At 40.8% G+C, this 24447-nt stretch overlaps 1 protein-coding gene across 1 annotated transcript in view; it reads left to right on the top strand.

Annotated features, from left to right (window-relative positions):
- Nucleotides 1-24447, top strand: part of VAMP7 (vesicle associated membrane protein 7) — a 91532-nt gene that overhangs the window by 66778 nt on the left and 307 nt on the right. Inside the window, exon 8 of the mRNA XM_081259283.1 lies at nucleotides 23905-24002. Within this exon, the coding sequence (XP_081115409.1) occupies nucleotides 23905-23973 (69 nt within the window). The 3' untranslated portion in view covers nucleotides 23974-24002. The remainder of the gene's footprint in view (nucleotides 1-23904; nucleotides 24003-24447) is intronic.

The following is a 24447-nucleotide window of genomic DNA, read 5'->3' as shown; positions in this document are numbered from 1 at the left end:
CTGAAGGCATTAATAAAATTTAAGAGTAATACAATGAGTTGCTTGTTTTAGAATTTCTTCCTGCAATCTAATTTCTTCTGATGGCATTTTGCCATAGTTTACAGAACAAAAGTATTTTACTTATGCTGAAAATACATTTAAAAGTGTGACCTGGAGCCTTACAGTAAAGAGCTATAGCACTGTCTCAGGTGTATAAAATTTCTTCAAAACCAAAAGACACAAAAGAAGTTAAAAAAGTATGTAGGTCATACCAAAACCAATGAAAGATCATGAAATGACCACACAGCCTCTACAGCCATCATCCTGAGACCATGGTTGAGACAGAACAGGAAGAGAACCCCAGGGATTGTAATCCAGTTCAACACAACTCTGACTGGTTCTGAAATAGATGGCTCAAAGGAAGGCATTTGAGGGTGAGAGAGAATAATTTGTTGGAGCAAAACAGGTTTAGTAAAGAAAAAAAGAAATAAGAGTGGCAAAGATCAAATGTACAAAAACTGGGCCACAACGAAACAATAATCTGTCACTTTGGGCCTTTGAACCTAGGTAACTGAAGTCAAGAATGGTAGAATATGTTTCTGTACATGCTAGAGCAACTCAAAAACAGCCCATTTAACTCTCCCCAGGCCTCCTGCAGGTTTCAACTGAAGTGTGCATTCCCTAACCAGACAGTTAGAGGTGGGGGAAAAAGGCTATTTGGTTGTTATGAACAAAGAAAGAAGTGGTAAAAGCTAATTATTTCTCTTTACTTCGAACCCTTGGCCACAAGGTCAAATAGTGTCACAGTCTCTAAGTTTCCTTCAGAATAGATGGACATGGCTTCCATCAGATAATGATTCTTCCTTGCTTAACTCTGCTTTCCCAGCCTCAAGATAGATGAATAAATTGGGTTGCTTCCCTGGATATCTTAATGAAATTGATATAACAACAGAAATAGCAGCGCTAGACCCTCCTACACTGTTTTACATTAGAAGCAGATCTGTTTCTGACTACTCCATCTTTTAAAAAATAATAAATGGGGTAGAGTGGTGGTGGCGGTGGTGGTTAACCTATGACTCAGTTTGAATTCAATGAGTAAAACAGAGCCAAGACAAGTATTACAGAAACAAGGGGTTTAATACTGTCTTCAAGCTTATACAGGTGTATGACAAAGTAGGAAGAGAAAGTCTGGAAGGGAGGTGCCAGGGGATCAAAAGAACAGTCCTAAGCATTTCCACTTAAAGTGCTAGTGCTGTTGAACAGGTGGAGCTTGTTGGAAAACCTGAGAATCCCTACATGTCTGTTTGCCAAAATAGGTGTGTGACAAGATTTGTGTGGAAAAGAAGCCACAGGCTCAGTAAACCTGATGCCAAGTACCCAATTGTGTCCCCAGTTGGTCAGCAGGGCCAGTAGTCAAGAGGATGAGCTGGATGCAGAGTGGAGGAGATAGAGAAAAAGCTGGGGTATGTCAGTTACCTTAGCATCTTCATGTCTGACTGCCCTGACCTTCAAAGAATATTGGCCTCCACTTTCCTTCTGCTTTCCAAGTCTTACGTGACTTCATTTCACAGGCAAAACAATTCTAAAAGCATATAGGGAAAGGAGTTTTAATGAAATTCCCAGCTTCTAGCAAGAACAGTGGTGCCAGTCTAGCACAGTCAAGTTCTTCCTATATTCATTTTTAAGATCAACTGCTTCATCTTATGGAGAAAGACCATTTGGGAAGTTAAAGCATTCTTTTGGTCAAGGTACATTGTACAAAATTATTTTGGATTCGTGTTGTTTATTAAAACATCTAAATTCAAAATATGTTGTGACTTGTTGCATCTCTTCCAAAAAGAATAACTGTGAAAGAAAATTCATATGCACAGGTTGACACCCTGACTTACTTGTTTTTTACTTGCATTCCAATTTGGACCAGCATAAAGAAAAGTTTAAAAGCCTTATGCACAGAGAGAGAACATTAAATTCAGTAATACCCCTTACAGACTTCATTTCTGGCCAAGATGGAGTAACAGTGACTGTGTTTACCCTCCCACCTGAAATAACCCAGTAAAGGACAAAATATTTGAAACAACTGTTTTAAGACACTGGACTCCAGGCAATGAAGGGCAGTGATATTTCAAAGAGGTGAACCTAATTATTGCCCCAGCTTATTATGTTTGAGAGAGTATCCATGCTACAATGGAGTGAGAATGAACCCAGGAAGAGCCTGGAAGATTCCCTGAGTTGACACATGACAGATACCCAGAGATGTTTTCAGGGCAGGGCATGGTACTAAAAATGAGACAGTTGCAGAGAGAAGACTCCAGAGATCTGAGGAAACTACCCAATGGCAGGGAAAGAACCACCCAAAGACTAGAAGGAAGAATATCCTACACCCACACAGGGCTAGGAATAACCCTACAGACAGGAGATAGACAGGAAAACCTCATGAGTCACAGGGTATTGGGTAGAGTACTCAGAAGGGTCTTGCATAGACCAGAGTTTCTCAATCCTGGCACTGTTGGCCTTTGGGGCCAGATGTTCTTTGAGACTGTCCTGTGCATTGTGGGATGTTTAGCAGCATCCCTGACCTCAACCCACTGGATGCCAGGAGCACCCTCTCTCCAATTGTGACAACTAAGAATGTCCCAAATGTTCCTGCAAAGTTGGGGTGGGGAACAAAATCAACCTTGGTTAAGAACCACTGGCGTAGACTTAACAGTCTCACCCAGGATAATAAATCTTAAAGTCCAGACCTTAGAAGCTGTTTCCAAGTAACTGTCCTAGAACAAAACTTAAGGATATATTTGTGGGAATATAAACAAGATAAAAGAGTGTTGGGCAGGGCAGCAAATAAAAAATTACCAGTCACACAAAGAAGCAGAAAGTATGACCAATAATAAGGGAAAAACCATTCAATTAAAATAAACACGGAACTGATACAGATGTTAGAATTACCAAAGACATAAAAAGTTGTTAATATTATATTTCATATGTTCCAAAAGGTAAGTAAAGATATGGAATTTTAAAAGGCCCATTGAATTTTTAGAGATGAAGGCTAGGTTTTCTGAGGTAAAAAATACACTGGATAGAATTAGTGACAGCATAGACGTTTCAGAAGAAAAGATTATTGACCTTGAAGGCATAGCAATACAAACTATCCAAATGAAACATACCAGTTAAATACATTGTTAAATGTCAAAATGAATTTTAAAAAAGGAAGAGTCAACTCTAAATGCCTATAAGAAACTCACTTTAAACATTAATGGGTTAAAGTAAAAACATGGAACAATATACATGCTGACACCAATCAAGAAAATTGGAATGGCTATTGTAATATCAGATGAAGTAGATTTCAGAGCAAAGAGTATCCAGGGATAAAGGAGATTATGTGTCAATTCATCAGGGGTCAGGGTATAGGGATTAATGTTGGGGGATAGGTTTGGGGCTACCTCTAACTGCAGCCCTATAATATGGGGAAAAAAATACTAGAGGTTGGTTTGTACTTGAGATTCTTGCTTAGAAACTAACCCTAGTAAAGAATTGTAACTGGAGATACAGTGAGACATGAGAAATCAAAAGTATACCTTTATCAATTATATATTACTGCATAACTACAATCCCCAAAATGTGTGCCATTAGAAAGTTACAAATATTTTCCAGTGTTCATGTTTATGATCAGGTTAAGGACTCCATGGGGGTCAGGGTAAGGGTCAGAATCAGGGGTCAGGGGTAGTTGTCAGGAGTAGGGGTAGGGGTCAGGGTGAGGGTCAGAATCAGGGGTCAGGGTTAGGGGCAGTTCAGATGCTCATCATTGTGCATAAATAGAAAAAGCACAGATAAATGCATGTTAAAGGTTACAATGTAGAGGCATTAGTTTTAATTTTATTATTTGCTTTATGGTCTGCAAATATTTGGTCTGCAAAAAAAACATACACAACAATCCTGAGGAAAATGAACACTGGGTTTCTGATTAGCGATAACATTTCTGAAAGCCACTTTTTCTCTGATGGCTCCATGTGGCTTCTGAAGTAAATAAACTGAGCACACAAAGATCAACTTTGACCCACACACCAGTAAAACAAGCAAAGCTGGTGAAAACTATAAAGAAAAAGAAAACAACCATTGCAGTCCTGGAAATTGACTTAAGGGCAGTCAGCACATGAAAAAAAAATTAGGAAAGTCTGCTACATCTTGGTAAGAACAGTGAGATTCTGTGGCACTTTAACCCTGACCCACTCCCTCTCTTCCCCTCCAAACTCAGCTTGATGGAGTGAGGCTAGAAGGTAGGTACCCCTCCTCTTCCAGCTCCAGTCAAGAGATATGGAATCTCCCCAGGAGTGTCAGGCTGCCAGCCCTTCTTATGTCCCCAGCTCCACATTACAGAGGCTCAATCCTAGGTCAGTGCCGCCAAGAATCAAGGCTCCGTTCCTCCACCTAGGACCCCTTCATAGGGCAGAGGCTCCACCTCAGGTGCAGCATGATGAAAATACTGGGGCCCCAATCTCCCTCACCCCAGGTCAATTGTAGAGTACAGATTCTGTGCCAAGGCAAACAGCCTGCCACTCCAGCTCAGCACCCTGTCAGAAAGCACAGGTATCACTTTGAGGGAAGTGGGTTCCTGTCCCTAGCTCCAGAGAAGTGCCTTAGATATTCCACCCAGGGAGAGGCAAGAGATAGAAGGCTCTAAAGCTATCCCTAAAGGGACAGGCTATATATAGAACAGAGTGGGTGGGACGAAGCATACGATGTAGATAATGGAGCAAAGCAATTGAGAGCAGACAGGAGATCAAGATGGAATAGAAGGACATGGAGGTCACCTCCTCCCACAAATGTATAAAAAATACTTTTACATGTGGGATAATTCTCACAGAATACCTACTGAACACTGGCAGATGATATCATACAACCAGAGCTGCAAGATCACCACATAACTGGATAGGACCAAAGGGCAAAAAAAAAAAAAAAAAAAGGAATCAGGACAGAACCTATGCCCCAGGGAGGGAACTCTGAAAGGGGAAAAGTGCCCTCATCCTGGGAACCCCCTTCACTGGCTGGGAGATCAGCTGGGACAGATAGAGAGCTTCAGAGGCTCAGAGGAGAGTGCAGCAGCCTGCTTGCAGCAGGCAGGACAGAGAGAGACCTGCACAGAAGGCCACCTGGCCACCTCACTGAACACCCCAGCCTGAGACGTGTACCTGCCGGTGTGTGCATCGGCTGGGTGCTGAAATCCAGGCTTCAGTGGACAGACACAGGGACAGGACTCAGTTTGGCTCTGTGGAGACAGCCCAAAGTACCTGGAGTGTGGTCTGAGCCACAACTGGTGGTGTGAGCAGGATGGAGTCCAGGTCCACAATAAGAGCCCCATTATCAATGCCCGCCTGAAGGCAGGGGTGTGGCCCCGCCATAGCAGCCTCATTCTTAGCTTGCTCACAGTGGGCCTAGCTCCACTGCTATGAGTTCTGGGAGCACACAAGTGCTGGGGGGCAAGAGGGCTGAACTCTGAGCTGACTCCCAGTGGGTGTGCAATTTTGGCGGATTCATTCTGGCAGTTTTGTGAGCGCAGCACCTGGGGGACATCCAAGGTGATTACCGGTGCTCCCGTAGCTGAGGTGGGTCCAGCACCAGCAGCAGCAGGCTTTATGGGTGCACACACACAGAGGCAGGGCTGAAATCTGAGCTGATTCCCAAGTGCTCCCACAGCAGAGGTGGACCCAAGGGTAGTGCCAACAACAGTGTACTTTGTGAGCACACACAATGGGTGACAGGCCACATCACAGAGTACAAGTCTTGGACAGCTCTTGGACAGGAACACACAGTGGCTCCTTTCCCAGCAGGAACACTCCAATTCCACCTACCTCACCTCAGCTTAAAACTGGATCTGGGGACTTCTACTCCAAAAACTGGAGAGCAGACCCTGTCCACAAAAGGGCTGTGACAACCGTGGAGCAAAGAGGAGGCCCTAACATCCAGTGCAGACTCTGGTCACCACAACACTTATCATGCCCCCTATCAAGGGGATAATGACCACCACATCCTGAGGAAAGACATGGCAGGCATCCATACCAAAAACAGCCTTTGCACCAAAAAAATGAGACTCGTGCAGGCTACACAGGGATGCTCCCATGTAAAAACAGGCCTTCAAGACAACAGTAGATAACTGCTTGTAAATTCATAGAGTCAGAGAAATATAAGTAAAATGAAGAAGCAGAGGAACCACTCCCAATTAAAAGAAGAAGAGAAATCCCCTGAAAGAACAAACAATGAAACAGACCTCTTCAGTCTACCAGACCCTGAGTTCAAAAAGTAGGTAATAAAAATGCTGAAGGAATTAAGAAAGGCTATCAATAGAAATGCAGATCACTGTAACAAGGAACTAGAAACTTTAAAGAGAAGTCAATCAGGGCTTCCCTGGTGGCGCAGTGGTTGAGAGTCCGCCTGCCGATGCAGGGGACACGGGTTTGTGCCCCGGTTCAGGAAGATCCCACATGCCGTGGAGCGGCTGGGCCCGTGAGCCATGGCCGCTGAGCCTGCGCGTCCGGAGCCTGTGCTCTGCTACGGGAGAGGCCACAGCAGTGAGAGGCCCGCGAACCGCCAAAAAAAAAAAAAAAAAAAAAAAAACCTGTTAGGCCAAGTTGTAACTTATGGAATGGGAAGAAATGGGCTACATTTTCTACCTCAAGAATATAAATAATTTATATGAAAGTTTTTATGAAATAAAACCAAAGGAGAATTTAGTAGTAAATTAAGAATAGAGTACTTAACTGAATCAGGCCATGAAGCACACACACACACTGACTGTCACTCCCCCCCCAATACTGATAATTTCATATGCCAGTAATAAGCTCCAGACATATAAGAGGAGATAAGTTGTAAGGAGGTGAGCATACTGGAAAGTGTGCTTGGATGAACCAAAGTGTAGCTTAAAGAAAAGCACCTAGGTCCTTCCCTGGTGGCACAGTGGTTAAGAATCCGCCTGCCAATGCAGGGGACAATGGGTTCGATCCCTGGCCTGGGAAGATCCCACATGCCGTGGAGCAACTCAGCCCGTGTGCCAAAACTACTGAGCTTGCGCTCTAGAGCCTACGAGCCACAAGTACTGAGCCCGAGTGCCACAACTACTGAAGTCCGCACACCACAACTACTGAAATCCGTGCACAGCAATGAAGACCAAACACAGCCCAAATAAAAAAATAAATAAATAAGAAAAGCACCTAGTTCACAACCAAGAGAGTTCATACTGCATGAACACTTTGTACTACAAGTAGCCCAAACTTCCCACCAAATTCAACTATCATTAAGTAAATTAAATAAAACATTCATTCAACATCTAAAGTATAGGATATAGAAATTTGTCGGGTGCTATAGATAAAGTACCATAACGGAATGATGGAAGAAGTATTAAAAGTAGCAAAAACTTACCCCTTTTACCTTTTGCATAATGATTTAACTAGAAAACTTTAACAGAGAGAACTTAAGTTAAATACCCTGAAACCAGACAAGCTACTTATGAACAGTTTACAAGAACAAACTCATCTTTATGGCAAAATAGTGAAAACGATTTATGAGTAGAGGTGACAAGCCTACCAAGCCTGGTGACAGCTGGTGGTCCAGAAAATAATTTTAGTTTAACTTTAAATATTACTTTAAAAACATAACTTTTAACATAATTTTAAATGTTATTATAAAAAGGTAGAGCTTCTTAGATATAAGATACAACCTTCCCTAGAGAGTTGTAAATATCACCATATATCACCAAATATCCCTAGAGAGCATAAATATCACCATAGTTGACTTAAAAGAAGCCACCAGTTAAGAAAGCATTCAAGGTCAACAACACATTCATCTGAATACCAATAGTAAATAAACCAACTTCTAATTTAATACTGGACTAATCTATTAATTAATAGAAGCAATCCTGTTAATATGAGTAACAAGAAATATTTCTCCATGCATAAGCTTATGTCAGAACAGATAGCCCACTGATAGTTAACAATAAACCTAAACTAATACTTAATCTATTCAAACATTGTTAACCCAACACAAGTATGCATTTAAGGAAAGATTTTAGAAAGTAAGAGGAACTTGGCAATCACAAACCCTGCCTGTTTACCAAAAACATTACCTCTAGCACTTCTGGTATTACAGGCACTGCCTGCCCAGTGACATTTCTTTAATGGCTATGGTATCCCAACTGTGGAAACACAGCCTAATCATTTGTTCTCTAAAGAAGGACTTGTATGACTGGTCACACAAGGGATTTACTGTCTCTTTTAATCAGTGTAATGGACCTTCCTGTGAAGAGGTGGAAATAAGATGAGGAGACCCTATGAAGCTTTAATTAATTAATCCAAAAAATAAACAATAGACTTTAAGGGCTAACATCACTTTTTTTTTTTTTGCTAACATCACTTTTAATGGATTAACAATTTTGGGTGGGTGACCTCAAAGAATAAAACAACCTCCAAGTGATTAAAATTTAGACCAACTAGTCAAAATGCTTTACCACTTATTGATTCAAAATATTGATCAATGGAACGAGTTACCCTTAGGGATAACAGCTCAGTCCTCTTCTAAAGTTCATATCAACAATAAGGTTTATGACCTCAGTGTTGGATCAGGACATCCCAATGGTGTGACTGCTATTAATGGTCTGTTTGTATAATGATTAAAGTCCTATGTGATCTGAGTTCAGACTGGAGTAATCCCAGTCGGTTTCTATCTATTATACATTTGTCTCAGTATGAAAGGATGAGAGAAATAAGGCCCACTTTACAAAAGCGCCTTCAAACTATATGATGATAAAATCTACATTCAATTAATTTATACATACCCTACTGTAGACAGGGTTTGTTAGGGTTTGCGGAGCCCAGCAATTGCATAAAACTTAAACCTTTATTCCCAGAGGTTCATGTCCTCTTCCTAAGAATATGTTTATAATTAACATTCTTTCACTAATTACCCAATTTTACTCGCCATAGCATTCCTTACATTAACTGAATGGAAAATCCTAGGCTATATTGAAATCCAGAAAGGGCCAAACATCATCAGCCCCTATGGATTATTACAGCCCACTGCTGATGCAGTCAAATTATTTATTAAGGGATCACTATGACCATCAACATCATCACTTTATATGTTTATTATTGTGCCAGTGCTAGCCTTAACCCTGGCTCTCACAATATGAATTCCTCTTCCTATACCTTATCCACTAATTAATATAAACTAGGCATACTATTTATATTAGCCATATCAAGCCTAGCCATTTATTCCATCCTCTGACCTGGATGAACTTCAGATTCAAAATATGCAGTAATTGGAGCTCTATGGGCAGTAGCACAGGAAACTTCATATAAAGTAACAGTAGCAGTTATTCTCTTATCAGTCCTACTGATAAATGGATCATTTACACTTTCAAGAGCAATTATTACACATGTTGACTAAAAAAAATGCACAATGTGAGAGTTGTGAGTTAAGTTTTATTTGGAGCAAAAAGAGGACTATAGCCCACAGCATTGCAAACAACCCTGAAAAACTGCTCCAAAGTGGTAGGGAGGAAGGTCAGTACATATGTGGTTTTGCAGAAGGCTGCTGCTAGTCTCATGAAGCAGACGTCACCATGACAGATTTTGGTGCTTTTCTAGATATGAGGAGATACAAGAATTGGGCTCATAAAATCTTCTCCTGAAAATATCTAACTATCTAAAGGCCTGTTCTGCCAGTTTTCCCCAGAGCACAGAGGACCTCATTCCTGATCTCTGCCTTAAACTCCTTTCAGGGGTTGTTGAAAGTCAGTAGTCTCAGCAGCTTGTGAGTTAATCCTTGTAGAGATAGGCGGCAAGTACCAAACTTTATTTGGCACACAAGAACACCTGTAACTAATTTTCCTCCTGACCCCATCCATAAATCAATTATCTCTATTCTAGCAGAAATCCAATGGAGCCCCATTTGATTTAACAGAAGGAGAAACCTGTATTTGTCTTCAATGTAGAAAACATAGCAGGACCATTTGCCCTGTTCTTCCTAGCAGAATATGTCAACATCATTATAAGAAACATTTTCATAACAATCTTATTTTTAGGAGCATTTCGCATTTCCTACATACCAGAATTATATATAGCTAATGCCATCATTAAAACACTCCTAACAATCTCCTTTCTATGAATTTGAGCATTGTATGCACAATTTTGATAGGATCAACTTATACATCTCTTTTTTAAATTTTATTTTATATTGACATATAGTTGATTCACAATGCTGTGCCAATCTCTGCTGTACAGCAAAGTGACTCAGTTATACACATAGGCATTTTTTTATATTCTTTTCCATTATGGTTTATCACAGGATATTGAATATAGTTCCCTGTGCTATACAGTACGACCTTGTTGTTTATCCATTCTATATATAATAGTTTACATCTGCTGATCCCAAACTCCCAGTCCTTCCCTCCGCTATACTGCTCCCCCTTGGCAACCACAAGTCTGTTACCTATGTCTGTGAGTCTGTTTCTGTTTTGTAGATAGGTTCATTTGTACCATATTTAGATTCCACATATAAGTGATATGATATGGTATTTGTCTTTCTCTTTCTGACTTACATCTCTTATAAATTTTTTTTACCACTAACATTAGCCCTATGTATTATATATGAGAGGTTTCATCACCTGTCATCACATCAGGCGTCACACCACAAACAAAAGTAATATGTGTGTGAAAAGAGTCACTATGTTAGAGTAAATAATAGAGGTTTAAGTGCTCTTATTCCTATAACCATAGGAATTGAAACTACCCTTAAGGATTTTACTTTCTCCATGCTACCACATAACACCACATGCAATAGTAAGGTCTGCTAAATAAGCTATCGGGTCCATACCCCCCAAAATGTTGTTGTATATCCTTCCTGTACTAAGAAACCCTATTTTTACTATCATTCTACTGACCATCATCTCAGGAACCATAATTGTAGTAACAAACTCACACTGGTTACTATTATCCCAATTCTAATAAAAAAAATTTAACTCAAGAGCTATAGAAACATTCAACAAATATTTTCTAAAACAATCCACCACATTGATACTACTTATAATGGCTATTATTGTTAATCTAATATACTCTGGTCAAGAAACACAAAGAATAACAAAAATCTTTAATCCAGCAGCATCCACCATCTTGACAATCGCCCTTGTCACAAAAGTAGGACTTTCCCCATCTCACTTCTGAGTGCCTGAAGTCACACAAGGCATTCCATGAACAGCAGGCCTGATGCTATTAACATGACAAACTTGCACCCCTATCAGTTTTATACCACATGTCACCATCCATCAACCTAAACATACTATTAATCATAGTGATACTATGAACCATAATTGGAAGCTGAGGCCGACTTAGCCATACTCACCTAGAAAAAATTAGCCTCCTCATCAATTGCCCATATAGGATGCATAACAGCTATTATAATGTATATTCAGATTATAACAATCCTAAACATACTAATTTATATCGTAACAACACTATCTTCTTCTTATTTATGTCCAGATCATGTACTACAACAGTATCATGATCACACACATGAGATAAAACACCTCTCATCATAATCCTCGTCCTCACCATTATAGTATCATTAGGAGGTTGCCCACCACTATCAGGGCTTTTACCCAAATGAATAATTATCCAAGAGATAACAAAAATGATAACATCATTCTACCAACACTAATAGCTATCATAGCAGTCCTCAGCATATACTTCTACTTGCAGCTAACATACTCCACATCACTAACTATATTCCCTTCAATAAACAACACAAAAGTAAAACAACAGTTTGAACATACAAAACAAATAACCTTCCTATCATTACTAATCGTAATAGCCACATGATTATTACCCTTAACTCCGATTTCTATCAGTGCCGGACTAGGAATTTAGGTTAGTTTAGACCAAGAGCTTTCAAAACCCTGAGCAAGTATTATTTACTTAATTCCTGAAAATAAGGATTGCAAGACTCTATCCTACATCAGTTGAGTGCCAATCAAACACTTTAATTAAGCTAAATCCTTACTAGATTGATGTTCTTCCACCCCAGGAAATTTTCATTAATAAGTATATACTCTAGTCAACTAGCTTCAATCTAATTTTGCCATCAAGGAAAAAAAGGTGGGAAAAGCACCAGCAGAACTGAAGCTGCTTCTTTGAAGTTACAATTCAATTTGTTGATTCACCACAGTGTTTGGCAAAAAGAGGGCTCAATCTCTGTCTTTAGATTTACAGTCTAATGCTAGCTCTGTCATTTTACCTCTGTTCATACACTGCTGTGTAAAGTTAAAATAAGGAAGGAACTGAATTCTTTTCAACTGCTGTCAAGCCAACACCATAATCATTATTTCTTTCTCAATAAATGAGATAATAGTAAAAAATTACATAACATTGTCAAAGTTAAATCATAGGCAAAAATCCTGTGTATCACTAAGGCACATCCATTTCATCTAGGCTCTCAAGATGCAGCATCATCTATTATGGAAGAACTTTTACATTTTCATAATCACACATTAATAATCATTTTAAAATAAGTTTTCTAGTCCTCTATATTATTTCACTAATATTGACAACTAAACTGACTCATATGCGTAAAACAGATGCACAGGTAAAGAGAAGGTGAACAATTTGCCAGCCATCATTGTAATCTTAATTGCCCTATCATCATTGTGAATCCTTTTCATGATACAGGAAATCAATAACTTTTCCCAAACCATAAAAACTAAGGGTCAGTAATGATGCTGAAGCTACGAATACACAGATTATGAAGATTTAAATGTTGACTCCTCTATAATCCCCACATCAGATCTAAAACCAGGAGAATTATAACGAGAAGCCAATAAGGGACTTCCCTGGTGGTCCAGTGGTAAAGAATCCGCCTTCCAGTGCAGGGGACGTGGGTTCAATCCCTGGTCAGGGAACTAGATCCCACATGCTGTAGGGCAACTAAGCCTGCGTGCCACAACTACTGAGCTCGCACACCTCAACTAGAGAAAAGCCTGCACCATGCAACGAAGAGCCTGTGTGCTGCAATGAAACATCGTGCGTGCCTCAATGAAGATCCCACGTGCTGCAACTAAGACCCAATGCAGCCAAAAAATAAACAAATAAATAAATAATAAATATATAAAAAGAGATCAATGGAATTAAAAAAAGGAGTCAATAAGGGAGTAGCATAGAGATAATCATCAAATGTTAATTTCATCTGAAAATGTTTTACACTCATGAGCTGTTCCTCCTTAGGCCTAAAAAACAGCTGCTATCCCAGGACACCTAAATTAAAGAATCCTAATATTGACAGGACCTGGCGTTATGTTGTGGACAATGATCAGCAGAGGTCGTTTTCCTGCATTCAAAGACAGGACAGAAGGAGATGGCTGAGATGCAGGGGTGAATTTGGAGCCCATGGGGGATGTGCTCTCTGAGCTCCATGACAGAAACAGGGTCCCAGACCACCCATCACGCCCTCCTGAGTGGAGTCTTGGGAATATTATGTGTTGGTGATGAAGTGGCCTGAGCGCTTGCACAGCCCTGATGCTGTGTCCAACATGGGCCCCACGCTCTTGGGACCACACCTCGCAGTCTATGGGTCCACCCTGCAGAGTCCTTCCTGCCACAGAGTAGAGACCACCCAGCAAGCAGCCCCCTCCCCAACTAACAGGAAGAGGGGAGGAGAGCAGGGACATCAGAGGAATCTCACTCAGACAGCAATACCCCAGGGGTGCCAGCGGGGACAGTGATGATACAGATGAGACACAGCCCAAGAGACTGTACCAGAGGGCCCAACAAGCAGCTGGTCAGGTCCTGGCTCATCTGCACCCCAGACACCCTGTCCTTCATACACCCCCTTCCTCATATACCCTCTCCCTAAATGCAGATTCTTCAGATGTAAACAGGCAGAGCTTCAGACTGAAAGTCAGCTCTTCCAAAATGATCCCTCAGCAAACACTGCAGGATTCCACTCAAATGGGGGCCCTGGAGTTGACAACTCATGGACCGAGGTGGATGGCAGTGCCAGGAGAGTGGGAGGGAATGGGAGTGGGACTTTCGTGGTTGTGGAATGTTGGTTTTACAAGATGAAAAGTTCTAGGGATGGTGTGATGGCTCCATGAGAAGGTGAATATATCTGATGCCTCAGAAACATGCACTTAAAATCGTGATGATTGTAAAGTGTATGCAATGTATGTTTTATTTCACTTAAAATAAAATATTCTTTTAAAATGATGTCTTATTAATTGGGATTCCAGTTAGACTCCCCTTTATCACCAATGTGTGAGGCCCAAGCACCATCCCTCACCTTGGGGGCCATAATTGTACCCTCCCATGGCACGTGAGGGACCATTCTTAGAGGGGCTAGTCTGTGATACCTGAGCTCTGTCCACGGGAACACAGACAGTGGTGACACCGCCCCCCCAGATTAGATATACAATATGCTATGATATTAGTATGATACCACCAAGGGTTATTTGTCACTCAACAGAACACAGAACAGCAACTCGCTCAAAGGTGCCTGTCCTCAAATGAATGTGACAAGATTAAGACAAGAAACGGGACCACGGGTTAATCAGGGCAACAGCCTCAATTCAGATGTTGGAAATCTCAGAGGGCACAAGACACACTGCAGCCAAAAAGCAGATGTACACGTGATCCTGACCCGTGCAGATGGCGTGAGACCCACACAATCCCCCCACTCCCTACCTGGGGTCACCTTTCCATACTCCCTAGGGTGACCCCACCTCCCCAGACCCTGTACCTAAGGTCACACAACCACACTCTCCAGGGTGACCCCACCTCCCCAGACACCGCACCTGGGATCACACATCCACACTCACCAGGGTGATCCCCACCTCCCCAAACTGCCCACCTCGGGTCACACGTCCACACTCTCCAGGGTGACCCTCACCTTCCCAGACCCTGAACCTGGGGTTACCTGTCTCACCCACCAGGTGACACCTACCTCCCCAGACTCCACACCTGGGGTCACATATCTACCTTGGTCAGGACACCATGGCTGTGCTAAGTGGGGCTATATGTGTGAACAAGGCAGGTTCCTGGACCACCTGGGACCCTAGAAAGAAGTGTAGGGTCCATCTCCTCTCCCCACACTTGGCCCAGAGAAGTCAGTCCCCTCCTGCTTCCACTTTGGTTCTATGTTATTTTAATTGTTTTTAACGCTTTCATGCTAAAGTTGAACACACAACTTTAGTTCTGGCAGGCTCAGCCCTTTCCTTTCTCACTGAGGTGATGAGAAAACTCATGGGACAGGAGGGCTGAAAAAGGAGGACAGGCCCAGAGAGTGAGGATGGATGGTCGACCGGAAGGACAGTGCAGAAGCAACCTCACCTGCTGCCCATCAGCCTTAAGCCCAGGTCCACATGCCCTGAAATCAACTCACCAGGTAAACCTGCCTCCCTACTCGACCTGTGCATGCTGGTGAATAGGAATAATTACCAGGTATCACACCTGAGGAGCCTCCATGAGCCCTAGGGAAGGTGAACCTCACAGGGATGAGAAATGAGGCCTGTACCACAGCACTGACCCTCAGCATGCATCCCCTGGGAGGGCCAGGTAACCATACTCAGAGCAGAGGCTGTTACCCAGACAAGCCCACATCAGTTCCAGACCCCAGACGTCTGAGCACTGACATTTGGATGCAAGCACAGAGCTTCCCAGTGCTGAGGCCAGGCCAGGTCTCTACCCAGGTCTTCACATCCACCCTGAAGCTCCCAGGACTGAGGCAAGGCTGGGTCTCTACCTAGGTCTCCACATCCTAGTGTATGCAGAACACTGTCAGGTCTAAATGTACTTGGTGTAAAGAAGATAGTAAGGTCTAAATTTCCCAGCATAGACAGAAAGTATTCTGGTCTAAATGTTCCAGTATAGACAGAACAAGCTCAGGTCTAAATGTACTCAGTGTAGACAGTACTTCATCAAGTATCAATGTGCTCAGATTGACAGAATAAAGTTAGGTCTAAATATACTCAGTGTAGGGCTTCCCTGGTGGTGCGGTGGTTAAGAATCCACCTGCCAATGCAGGGGGGCACGGGTTCGAGCCTGGTCCAGTAAGATCCCACATGTTGTGGAGCAACTAAGCCTGTGCACCACAACTACTGAGCCTGCGCTCTAGAAGCCCATGAGCCACAACTACTGAGCCCACGTGCCGCAACTACTGAAGCCCATGCACCTAGAGCCTGTGCTCCAAAACAAGAGAAACCACCACAATGAGAAGCCCATGCACCGCAACAAAAAGTAGCCCCCACACGCTGAAACTAGAGGAAGCCTGTGTGTAGCAATGAAGACACAATGCAGCCAAAAATAAATGAATGAAATCAATAAATTTAAAAAATAAAATAGTTAGATAGCCTCATCAACCAGAGGGCAGACAGAAGCAGCAAGAAGAACTACAATCTTGAAGCCTATGGAACAAAAACCACATTCAGAGAAAGATAGACAAGATGAAAAGGCAGAGGGCTATGTACCAGATGAAGGAACAAGATAAAACCCCAGAAAAACAACTAAATGAAGTGGAGATAGGCAACCTTCCAGAAAAAGAATTCAGAATAATGATAGTGAAGATGATCCAGGACCTCGGAAAAAGAATGGAGGCAAAGATCGAGAAGATGCAAGAAATGTTTAACAAAACCCTAGAAGAATTAAAGAACAAAGAAACAGAGAGGAACAATACAATAACTGAAATGAAAACTACACTAGAAGGAATCAATAGCAGAATAACTGAGGCAGAAGGATGGATAAGTGACCTGGAAGACAGAATGGAGGAATTCACTGCTGCGGAACAGATTAAAGAAAAAAGAATGAAAAGAAATGAAAACAGCTTAAGAGACCTCTGGGACAACATTAAACGCAACAACATTCGCATTATAGAGGTCCCAGAAGGAGAAGAGAGAGAGAAATGACCAGAGAAAATATTTGAAGAGATTATAGTCGAAAACTGCCCGAACATGGGAAAGGAAATAGCCACCCAAGTCCAGGAAGCACAGCGAGTCCCATACAGGATAAACCCAAGGAGAAACACGTCAAGAAACATAGTAATCAAATTGGCAAAAATTAAAGACAAAGAAAAATTATTAAAAGCTGCAAGGGAAAAACGACAAATAACATACAAAGGAACTTCCATAAGGTTAACAGCTGATTTCTCAGCAGAAACTATAAAAGCCAGAAGGGAGTGGCATGATATACTTAAAGCGCTGAAAGGGAAGAACCTACAACCAACATTACTCTACCACACAAGGATCTCATTCAGGTTTGATGGAGAAATCAAAAGCTTTACAGACAAGCAAAAGCTAAGAGAATTCAGCACCACCAAACCAGCTCTACAACAAATGCTAAAGGAATTTCTCTAAGTGGGAAACAAAAGAAAATAAAAGGACCTACAAAAACAAACCCAAAACAATTAAGAAAATGGTCATAGGAACATACATATCAATAATTACCTTAAACGTGAATGGATTAAATGCTCCAACCAAAAGACACAGGCTTGTTGAATGGATACAAAAACAAGGCCCATATATATGCTGTCTACAAGAGACCCACTTGCGACCTAGGGACACATACAGACTGAAAGTGAGGGGATGGAAAAAGATATTCCATGCAAATGGAAATCAAAAGAAAGCTGGAGTAGCAATACTCATATCAGATAAAATAGACTTTAAAATAAAGAATGTTACAAGAGACAAGGAAGGACACTACATAATGATCAAGGGATCAATCCAAGAGGAGGACATTAACAATTATAAATATATATGCACCCAACATAGGAGCACCTCAATACATAAGGCAACTGCTAACAGCTATAAAAGAGGAAATCGACAGTAACACAAAAATAGTGGGGGACATTAACACCTCACTTACACCAATGGACAGATCATCCAAAATGAAAATAAATAAGGAAACAGAAGCTTTAAATGACACAATAGACCAGATAGATTTAATTGATATTTATAGGACATTCCATCCAAAAACAGCAGATTACACTTTCTTCTCAAGTGCGCACGGAACATTCTCCAGGATAGATCACATCTTGAGTCACAAATAAAGCCTCAGTAAATTTAAGAAAATTGAAATAATATCAAGCATCTTTTCTGACCACAATGCCATGAGATTAGAAATCAATTACAGGGAAAACAATGTAAAAAACACAAACAAATGAAGGCTAAACAGTACATTATTAAATAACCAAGAGGTCACTGAAGAAATCAAAGGGGAAATCAGAAAATACCTGGAGACAAATGACAATGAAAACACGATGATCCAAAACTATGGGATGCAGCAAAAGCAGTTCTAAGAGGGAAGTTTATAGCTATAAAAGCCTACCTCAAGAAACAAGAAAAATCTCAAATCAACAATCTAATGTTACACCTAAAGGAACTAGAGAAAGAAGAACAAACAAAACCCAAAGTTAGCAGAAGGAAAGAAATCATAAAGATCAGAGCAAAAATAAATGAAATAGAAACAGAAAACAATAGCAAAGATCAATAAAACTAAAAGCTGTTTCTTTGAGAAGATAAACAAAATTGATAAACCATTAGCCAGACTCATCAAGAAAAAGAGGGAAAGGACTCAAATCAATAAAATTAGAAATGAAAAAGGAGAAGTTACAACAGTCACCGCAGAAATACAAAGCATCCTAAGAGACTACTACAAGCAACTCTATGCCAATAAAATGGACAACCTGGAAGAAATGGACAAATTCTTAGAAAGGTATAACCTTCCAAGACTGAACCAGGAAGAAATAGAAAATATGAACAGACCAATCACAAGTAATGAAATTTAAACTGTGATTAAAAATCTTCCAACAAACAAAAGTCCAGGACCAGATGGCTTCACGGGTCGATTCTATCAAACAATTATGGAATAGCTAACACACATCCTTCTCAAACTCTTCCAAAAATTTGCAGAGGAAGGAACACTCCCAAACTCATTCTATGAGGCCACCATCACCCAGATACCAAAACCAGACAAAGATACTACAAAAAAAGAAAATTAGAGACCAATATCACAGATGAATATAGATGCAAAAATCCTCAACAAAATACTAGCAAACAGAATCCAGCAACACATGAAAAGGATCATACACCATGATCAAGTGGGATTTATCCCAGGGATGCAAGGATTCTTCAATATATGCAAATCAATGTGATACACCATATTAACAAATTGAAGAAGAAAAACCATATGATCGTCTCAATAGATGCACAGAAAGCTTTCAACAAAATTCAACACCCATTTATGATAAAAACTGTCCAGAAAGTAGGCATAGAGGGAAACTACCTCAACATAATAAAGGCCATATATGACAAACCCACAGCAAACGTCATTCTCAATGGTGAAAAACTGAAAGCATTTCCTCTAAGATCAGGAGCAAGACAAGGATGTCCACTCTCACCACTATTATTCAACATAGTTTTGGAAGTCCTAGCCACAGCAATCAGAGAAGAAAAAGAAATACAAGGAATACAAATCGGAAAAGAAGAAGTAAAACTGTCACTGTTTGCAGATGACATGACACTATACATACAGAATCCTAAAAATGCCAGCAGAAAACTACTAGAGCTAATCAATGAATTTGGTAGAGCTACAGGATACAATATAAATGCACAGAAATCTCTTGCATTCCTATACACTAATGATGAAAAATCTGAAAGAGAAATTAAGGAAACACTCCCATTTACCATTGCAACAAAAAGAATAAAATACCTAGGAATAAACCTACCTAGGGAGACAAAAGACCTGTATGCAGAAAACTATAAGATACTGATGAAAGAAATTAAAGATGATACCAACAGATGGAAAGATATACCATGTTCTTGGACTGGAAGAATCAACATTGTGCAAATGACTGTACTATCCAAAGCAACCCACAGATTTAATGCAATCCCTATGAAATTACCAATGGCATTTTTTATGGAACTAGAACAAAATATCTTAAAATTTGTATGGAGACAGTAAAGACCCCGAATAGCCAAAGCAGTCTTGAGGGAAAAAAACGGAGCTGGAGGAATCAGACTCCCTGACTTCAGACTATACTACAAAGTTACAGTAATCAAGACAGTATGGTACTGGCACAAAAACAGAAACACAGATAAATGGAACAAGATAGAAAACCCAGAGATGGCCAAGAAACACATGAAAAGCTGCTCAACATCACTAATTATTAGAGAAATGAAAAACAAAAGTACAATGAGACATCACCTCACACCAGTTAGAAAGGGCATCATCAGAAAATCTACAAACAACAAATGCTGGAGAGGGTGTGGAGAAAGGGGAACCCTCTTGCACTGTTGGTGGGAACGTAAATTGATACAGCCACTATGGAGAACAGTATGGAGGTTCCTTCAAAAACTAAAAATAGAATTACCATATGATCCAACAATCCCACTACTGGTCATATACCCAGAGAAAACCATAATTCTAAAAGACACATGCACCCCAATGTTCATTGCAGCACTATTTACAGTAGCCAGGTCATAGAAGCAACCTAAATGCCCACTGACAGACAAATGGATAAAGAAGTTGTGGTACATATATACAATGGAATATTACTCAACCATAAAAAGGAACAAAATTGAGTCATTTGTTGAGATGTGGATGGATCTTAGAGACTGTCATACAGAGTGAAGTAAGTCAGAAAGAGAAAAACAAATATCGTATATTAATGCATGTATATGGAACCTAGAAAAATGGTACAGATGAAATGGTTTGCAGTGCAGAAGCTGAGACACAGATGTAGAGAACAAACGTATGGACACCAAGGGGGGAAAACCGCGGGGGGGTAGGGATGGTCGTGTGCTGAATTGGGTGATTGGGATTGACATGTATACACTGATGTGTATAAAATTGATGACTAATAAGAACATGCTGTTTAAAAAAATAAATAAACTAAAATTCAAAAATTAAAAAAAAAATTACCAAAGAGGACAAAGCAGGGAAGTAAAAGCATCTCTTCTTACCAAATAAATAAATAAATAAACTCAGGGTAGACAGGACACCTTCAGATAAATATTCCAATGTTCCAGTGCAGACAGAACATAGCCAGGTATAAATGTACTTAGTGTAGACAGATCACTCTTGGGTCTAAATATCACTGTGTAGACAGGATATGGTCAGGTCTAAACATACTGAGTGTAGACAGAATATGGGAGATCTAAATCTACTGTGTAGACAGAACCTGGTCAGGTTTAAACTACCTTAGGGCTGCTCTCCTAGGAGGACAGGTCATACAAGTGGGGTCTCTCATCTCTGGACAGGGGACTCACTCTCATGTGGGAACTAGGATGCACATTGCTTGGAGACTAAATCACATTCCTTGGAGATGCAAAAGGGAGGGGATATGGGAACATATGTATATGTATAACTGATTAAATTTGTTATAAAGCAAAAAATAAAAAATAAAAAAAATAAAGTAGACTGGTGCAGGACCAGATTTTGTGCCTCTTTGCTAAGAGAACAAGTTTACTTAGAATGCTGCTTTTGATAACAGATTGTGTGAATTATCTTGCCTTTGAGCTGTATTTGTTCTTAAATTTTCTATCTAACCAAATGTTTAAAATTTTTTTTGATATTTTTGATGATTTTCCTATCAAATTCTAATTAAAGTTCTTTTCACTTCAGCTAGCTTTGGGATGCTTCAGAGGGCCCCTGAGAGCCTTCCCTATTGTGTAGGTTTTGCCTGTGGCAGAGCGTTGGTTGGGATTTTCCCTTTTGAACTAGCCTTGGTCATTCATTCATCTTCATCTCCAATGGGGCATTGGTTGGGGTTCTTCCCTTTTGTACTGAGGGGGCACTGGTTGGGAATCTTCCTTTTTTGGGGATAGGGAACTGTGACCCTGAGGCACTTCCAAGGGGGGGGGAATATATATATATATATATATATATATATTAAACTGATTAGAATTGGTTGGTATGCTAAATTACATGGAAAGCATTGTCAAATGAATGATAAGCCTCCTCAGATTGTACAGTAGAATAAATGTTATTGATATAGACATTCTAAAAATTATATAAAGTTTCTGAAATTTGCATATATCCTGGTATAATTTTATAGTTTTAGTTGTTATCTTAAAGTGTTGTATGTCACAACAACTTGGATAAGCTTCTTTGCCAATAAGAATTGTAATCAGATCTTTAATCTTGCCTTTTTAAGACCTTTATCATTCATAGGCAGCTAAGGTGATGCTTTGCAAAACTGCCACATCTTCAAGAAGGCTCATAGGGACTTCCCTGGTGGTGCAGTGGTTAAGAATCTGCCTGCAGGGGCTTCCCTGGTGGCACAGTGGTTGAAAGTCTGCCTGCCGATGCAGGGGACACAGGTTTGTGCCCCAGTCCAGGAAGATCCCACATGCCGCGGAGCGGCTGGGCCCGTGAGCCATGGTCGCTGAGCCTGCGCATCCGGAGCTTGTGCTCCACAACGGGAGAGGCCACAACGGTGAGAGGCCCGCATACTGCAAAAAAAAAAAAAAAAAAAAAAAAAGAATCTGCCTGTCAATGCAGGGGACACGGATTTGAGCCCTGGTCTGGGAAGATCCCACATGCCGTAGAGCAACTAAGCCCGTGTGCCACAGCTACTGAGCCTGCACTCTAGAGCCAGCAGGTCACAACTACTGGGCTCGCATGCCACAACTACTGAAGCCCACACACCTAGAGCCCATGCTCTGCAACAAGAGAAGCCACCGCAATGAGAAGCCTGTGCACCACAACGAAGAGTAACCCCCGCTCGCAGCAACTAGAAAAAGCCCGCATGCAGCAACGAAGACCCAACGCAGCCAAAAATTAATTAATTAATTAATTTCAAAAAAAGAAGGCTCATAAAAAGAAATTTTTTAACAAATATAAGTTTCTGATAGCATTTAGATAATACCATTAGACTGGGTAACAAATGACAAAACTAATGGGAAAACTGATTACTTCATCTAGATCAACAGGAATTAATTACATGGGACTGAGTGAACTGATGAATATGATTTATAACTTTATGACTTTGGGAAATATACTAGCTTTAATCTTTGTTTTCCAGAAAGACCTTTTCTCTTATGCTATGACCTACAACAAGTTGATAAAGTATACACTTGTAAACAAAGGTGAAACATTTATCTTTTTCTCTCTACCTGATCCTGCCAGAATTTGGCTTCTCCAGCTAGCTCTCCTGTGGACTTGATGATTTACTGTAACTGGATTACAACTAGTTATACTAAGCATTGTTTTAATTTGTTCTTTGTTTCCAAATTGTTTATGTTTTGTGTCTCCCTACTGAACTATGACTTTGTCAATGTTACTAGCTGCATTACTTATATACTGTCTTTTTTTTTTGCAGTACGTGGGCCTCTCACTGTTGTGGCTCTCCCATTGTGGAGCACAGGCTCCAGACGTGCAGGCTCAGCAGCCATGGCTCATGGGCCTAGCCACTCTGCAGCATGTGGGATCTTCCCAGACCGGGGCATGAACCCATGTCCCCTGCATCGGCAGGTGGACTCTCAACCACTGTGCCACCAGGGAAGCCCTATACTGTTATTTTATAAGATTGCTGTCTCTTAGAGTACCCAGTATGTAACCAGGCCTCCAACACAATTGATGATAGCTCAACATCTTGAGGAAATAGATCACATTTATGACTCTTATAGAATAATTGTAATACTGTGATTCTAAGTATGGGAGGAATCAATAAGGGAAAACATTTCCTGGATCATAATAGACTAGAAAGACAGAGAATCTTTAATTATCCTCAGGGCCTAATCTGGAAATTAGCACCTGGAGTGGCATATCAACAAGAATTTTCCCCTGAACTTGGATTAGCCTCCCAGTGCCGTGGGACAAAATTTGGTCATGAAATGTCTCCCAAATATCGGTCAAATTCCAGACCAAGAAGAGGATCTGAGAAATGGAATATTTCCTTCCACAGTCATCGGTGATTGCAGCCCTCCAACATGAGCTGGTGAGCCCTGTGGAAGGAAGAATGCCTGCCATCTAGCAGCCATCAGACTTCAGCCACTCCCTATGGTGAGCCTTGAGGAAACTCAGGATGTGAAAATACAGGATTCAGGCCCCAGATAGCTGAGGGGCATATCAAAGGAATGATTTCAGTGAGCCCAGACTCTTGCATTTTCCCATACAAGGAAAACTGCTAAACTCCTTAACCTGAGATTGCAATTTCCTTACATTTGGACAAGGGTGGGTTAATCTACTTGTTTAATCCTATTCAACTGAACAACACAGCATCAGGTTCAAAGAGTTGGGAGTTCCTCTATTTACTAAAAATTCTAAGAATTATTCCCTGCACAAGGCTGATCAATTCTATTCCATGATCACCCCTCGTCAATCCTACACTGCAGGAAGCAGTTAGAGTGGTCATCACCCCTTTCCCCACAAGATTGTGGAATGAACATTGACTGTGGGGAATTGTAACAGGGAAGAGCAAAATCTGACTCCATGTTGGATCTGTTTC

Source organism: Mesoplodon bidens (genome assembly GCF_964165515.1).
Source record: "Mesoplodon bidens genome assembly, contig: HAP1_SCAFFOLD_159, whole genome shotgun sequence".
In the NCBI taxonomy this organism is placed as follows: Eukaryota; Metazoa; Chordata; class Mammalia; order Artiodactyla; family Ziphiidae; genus Mesoplodon; species Mesoplodon bidens.
This window is presented reverse-complemented; position numbering and strand designations above follow the sequence as displayed.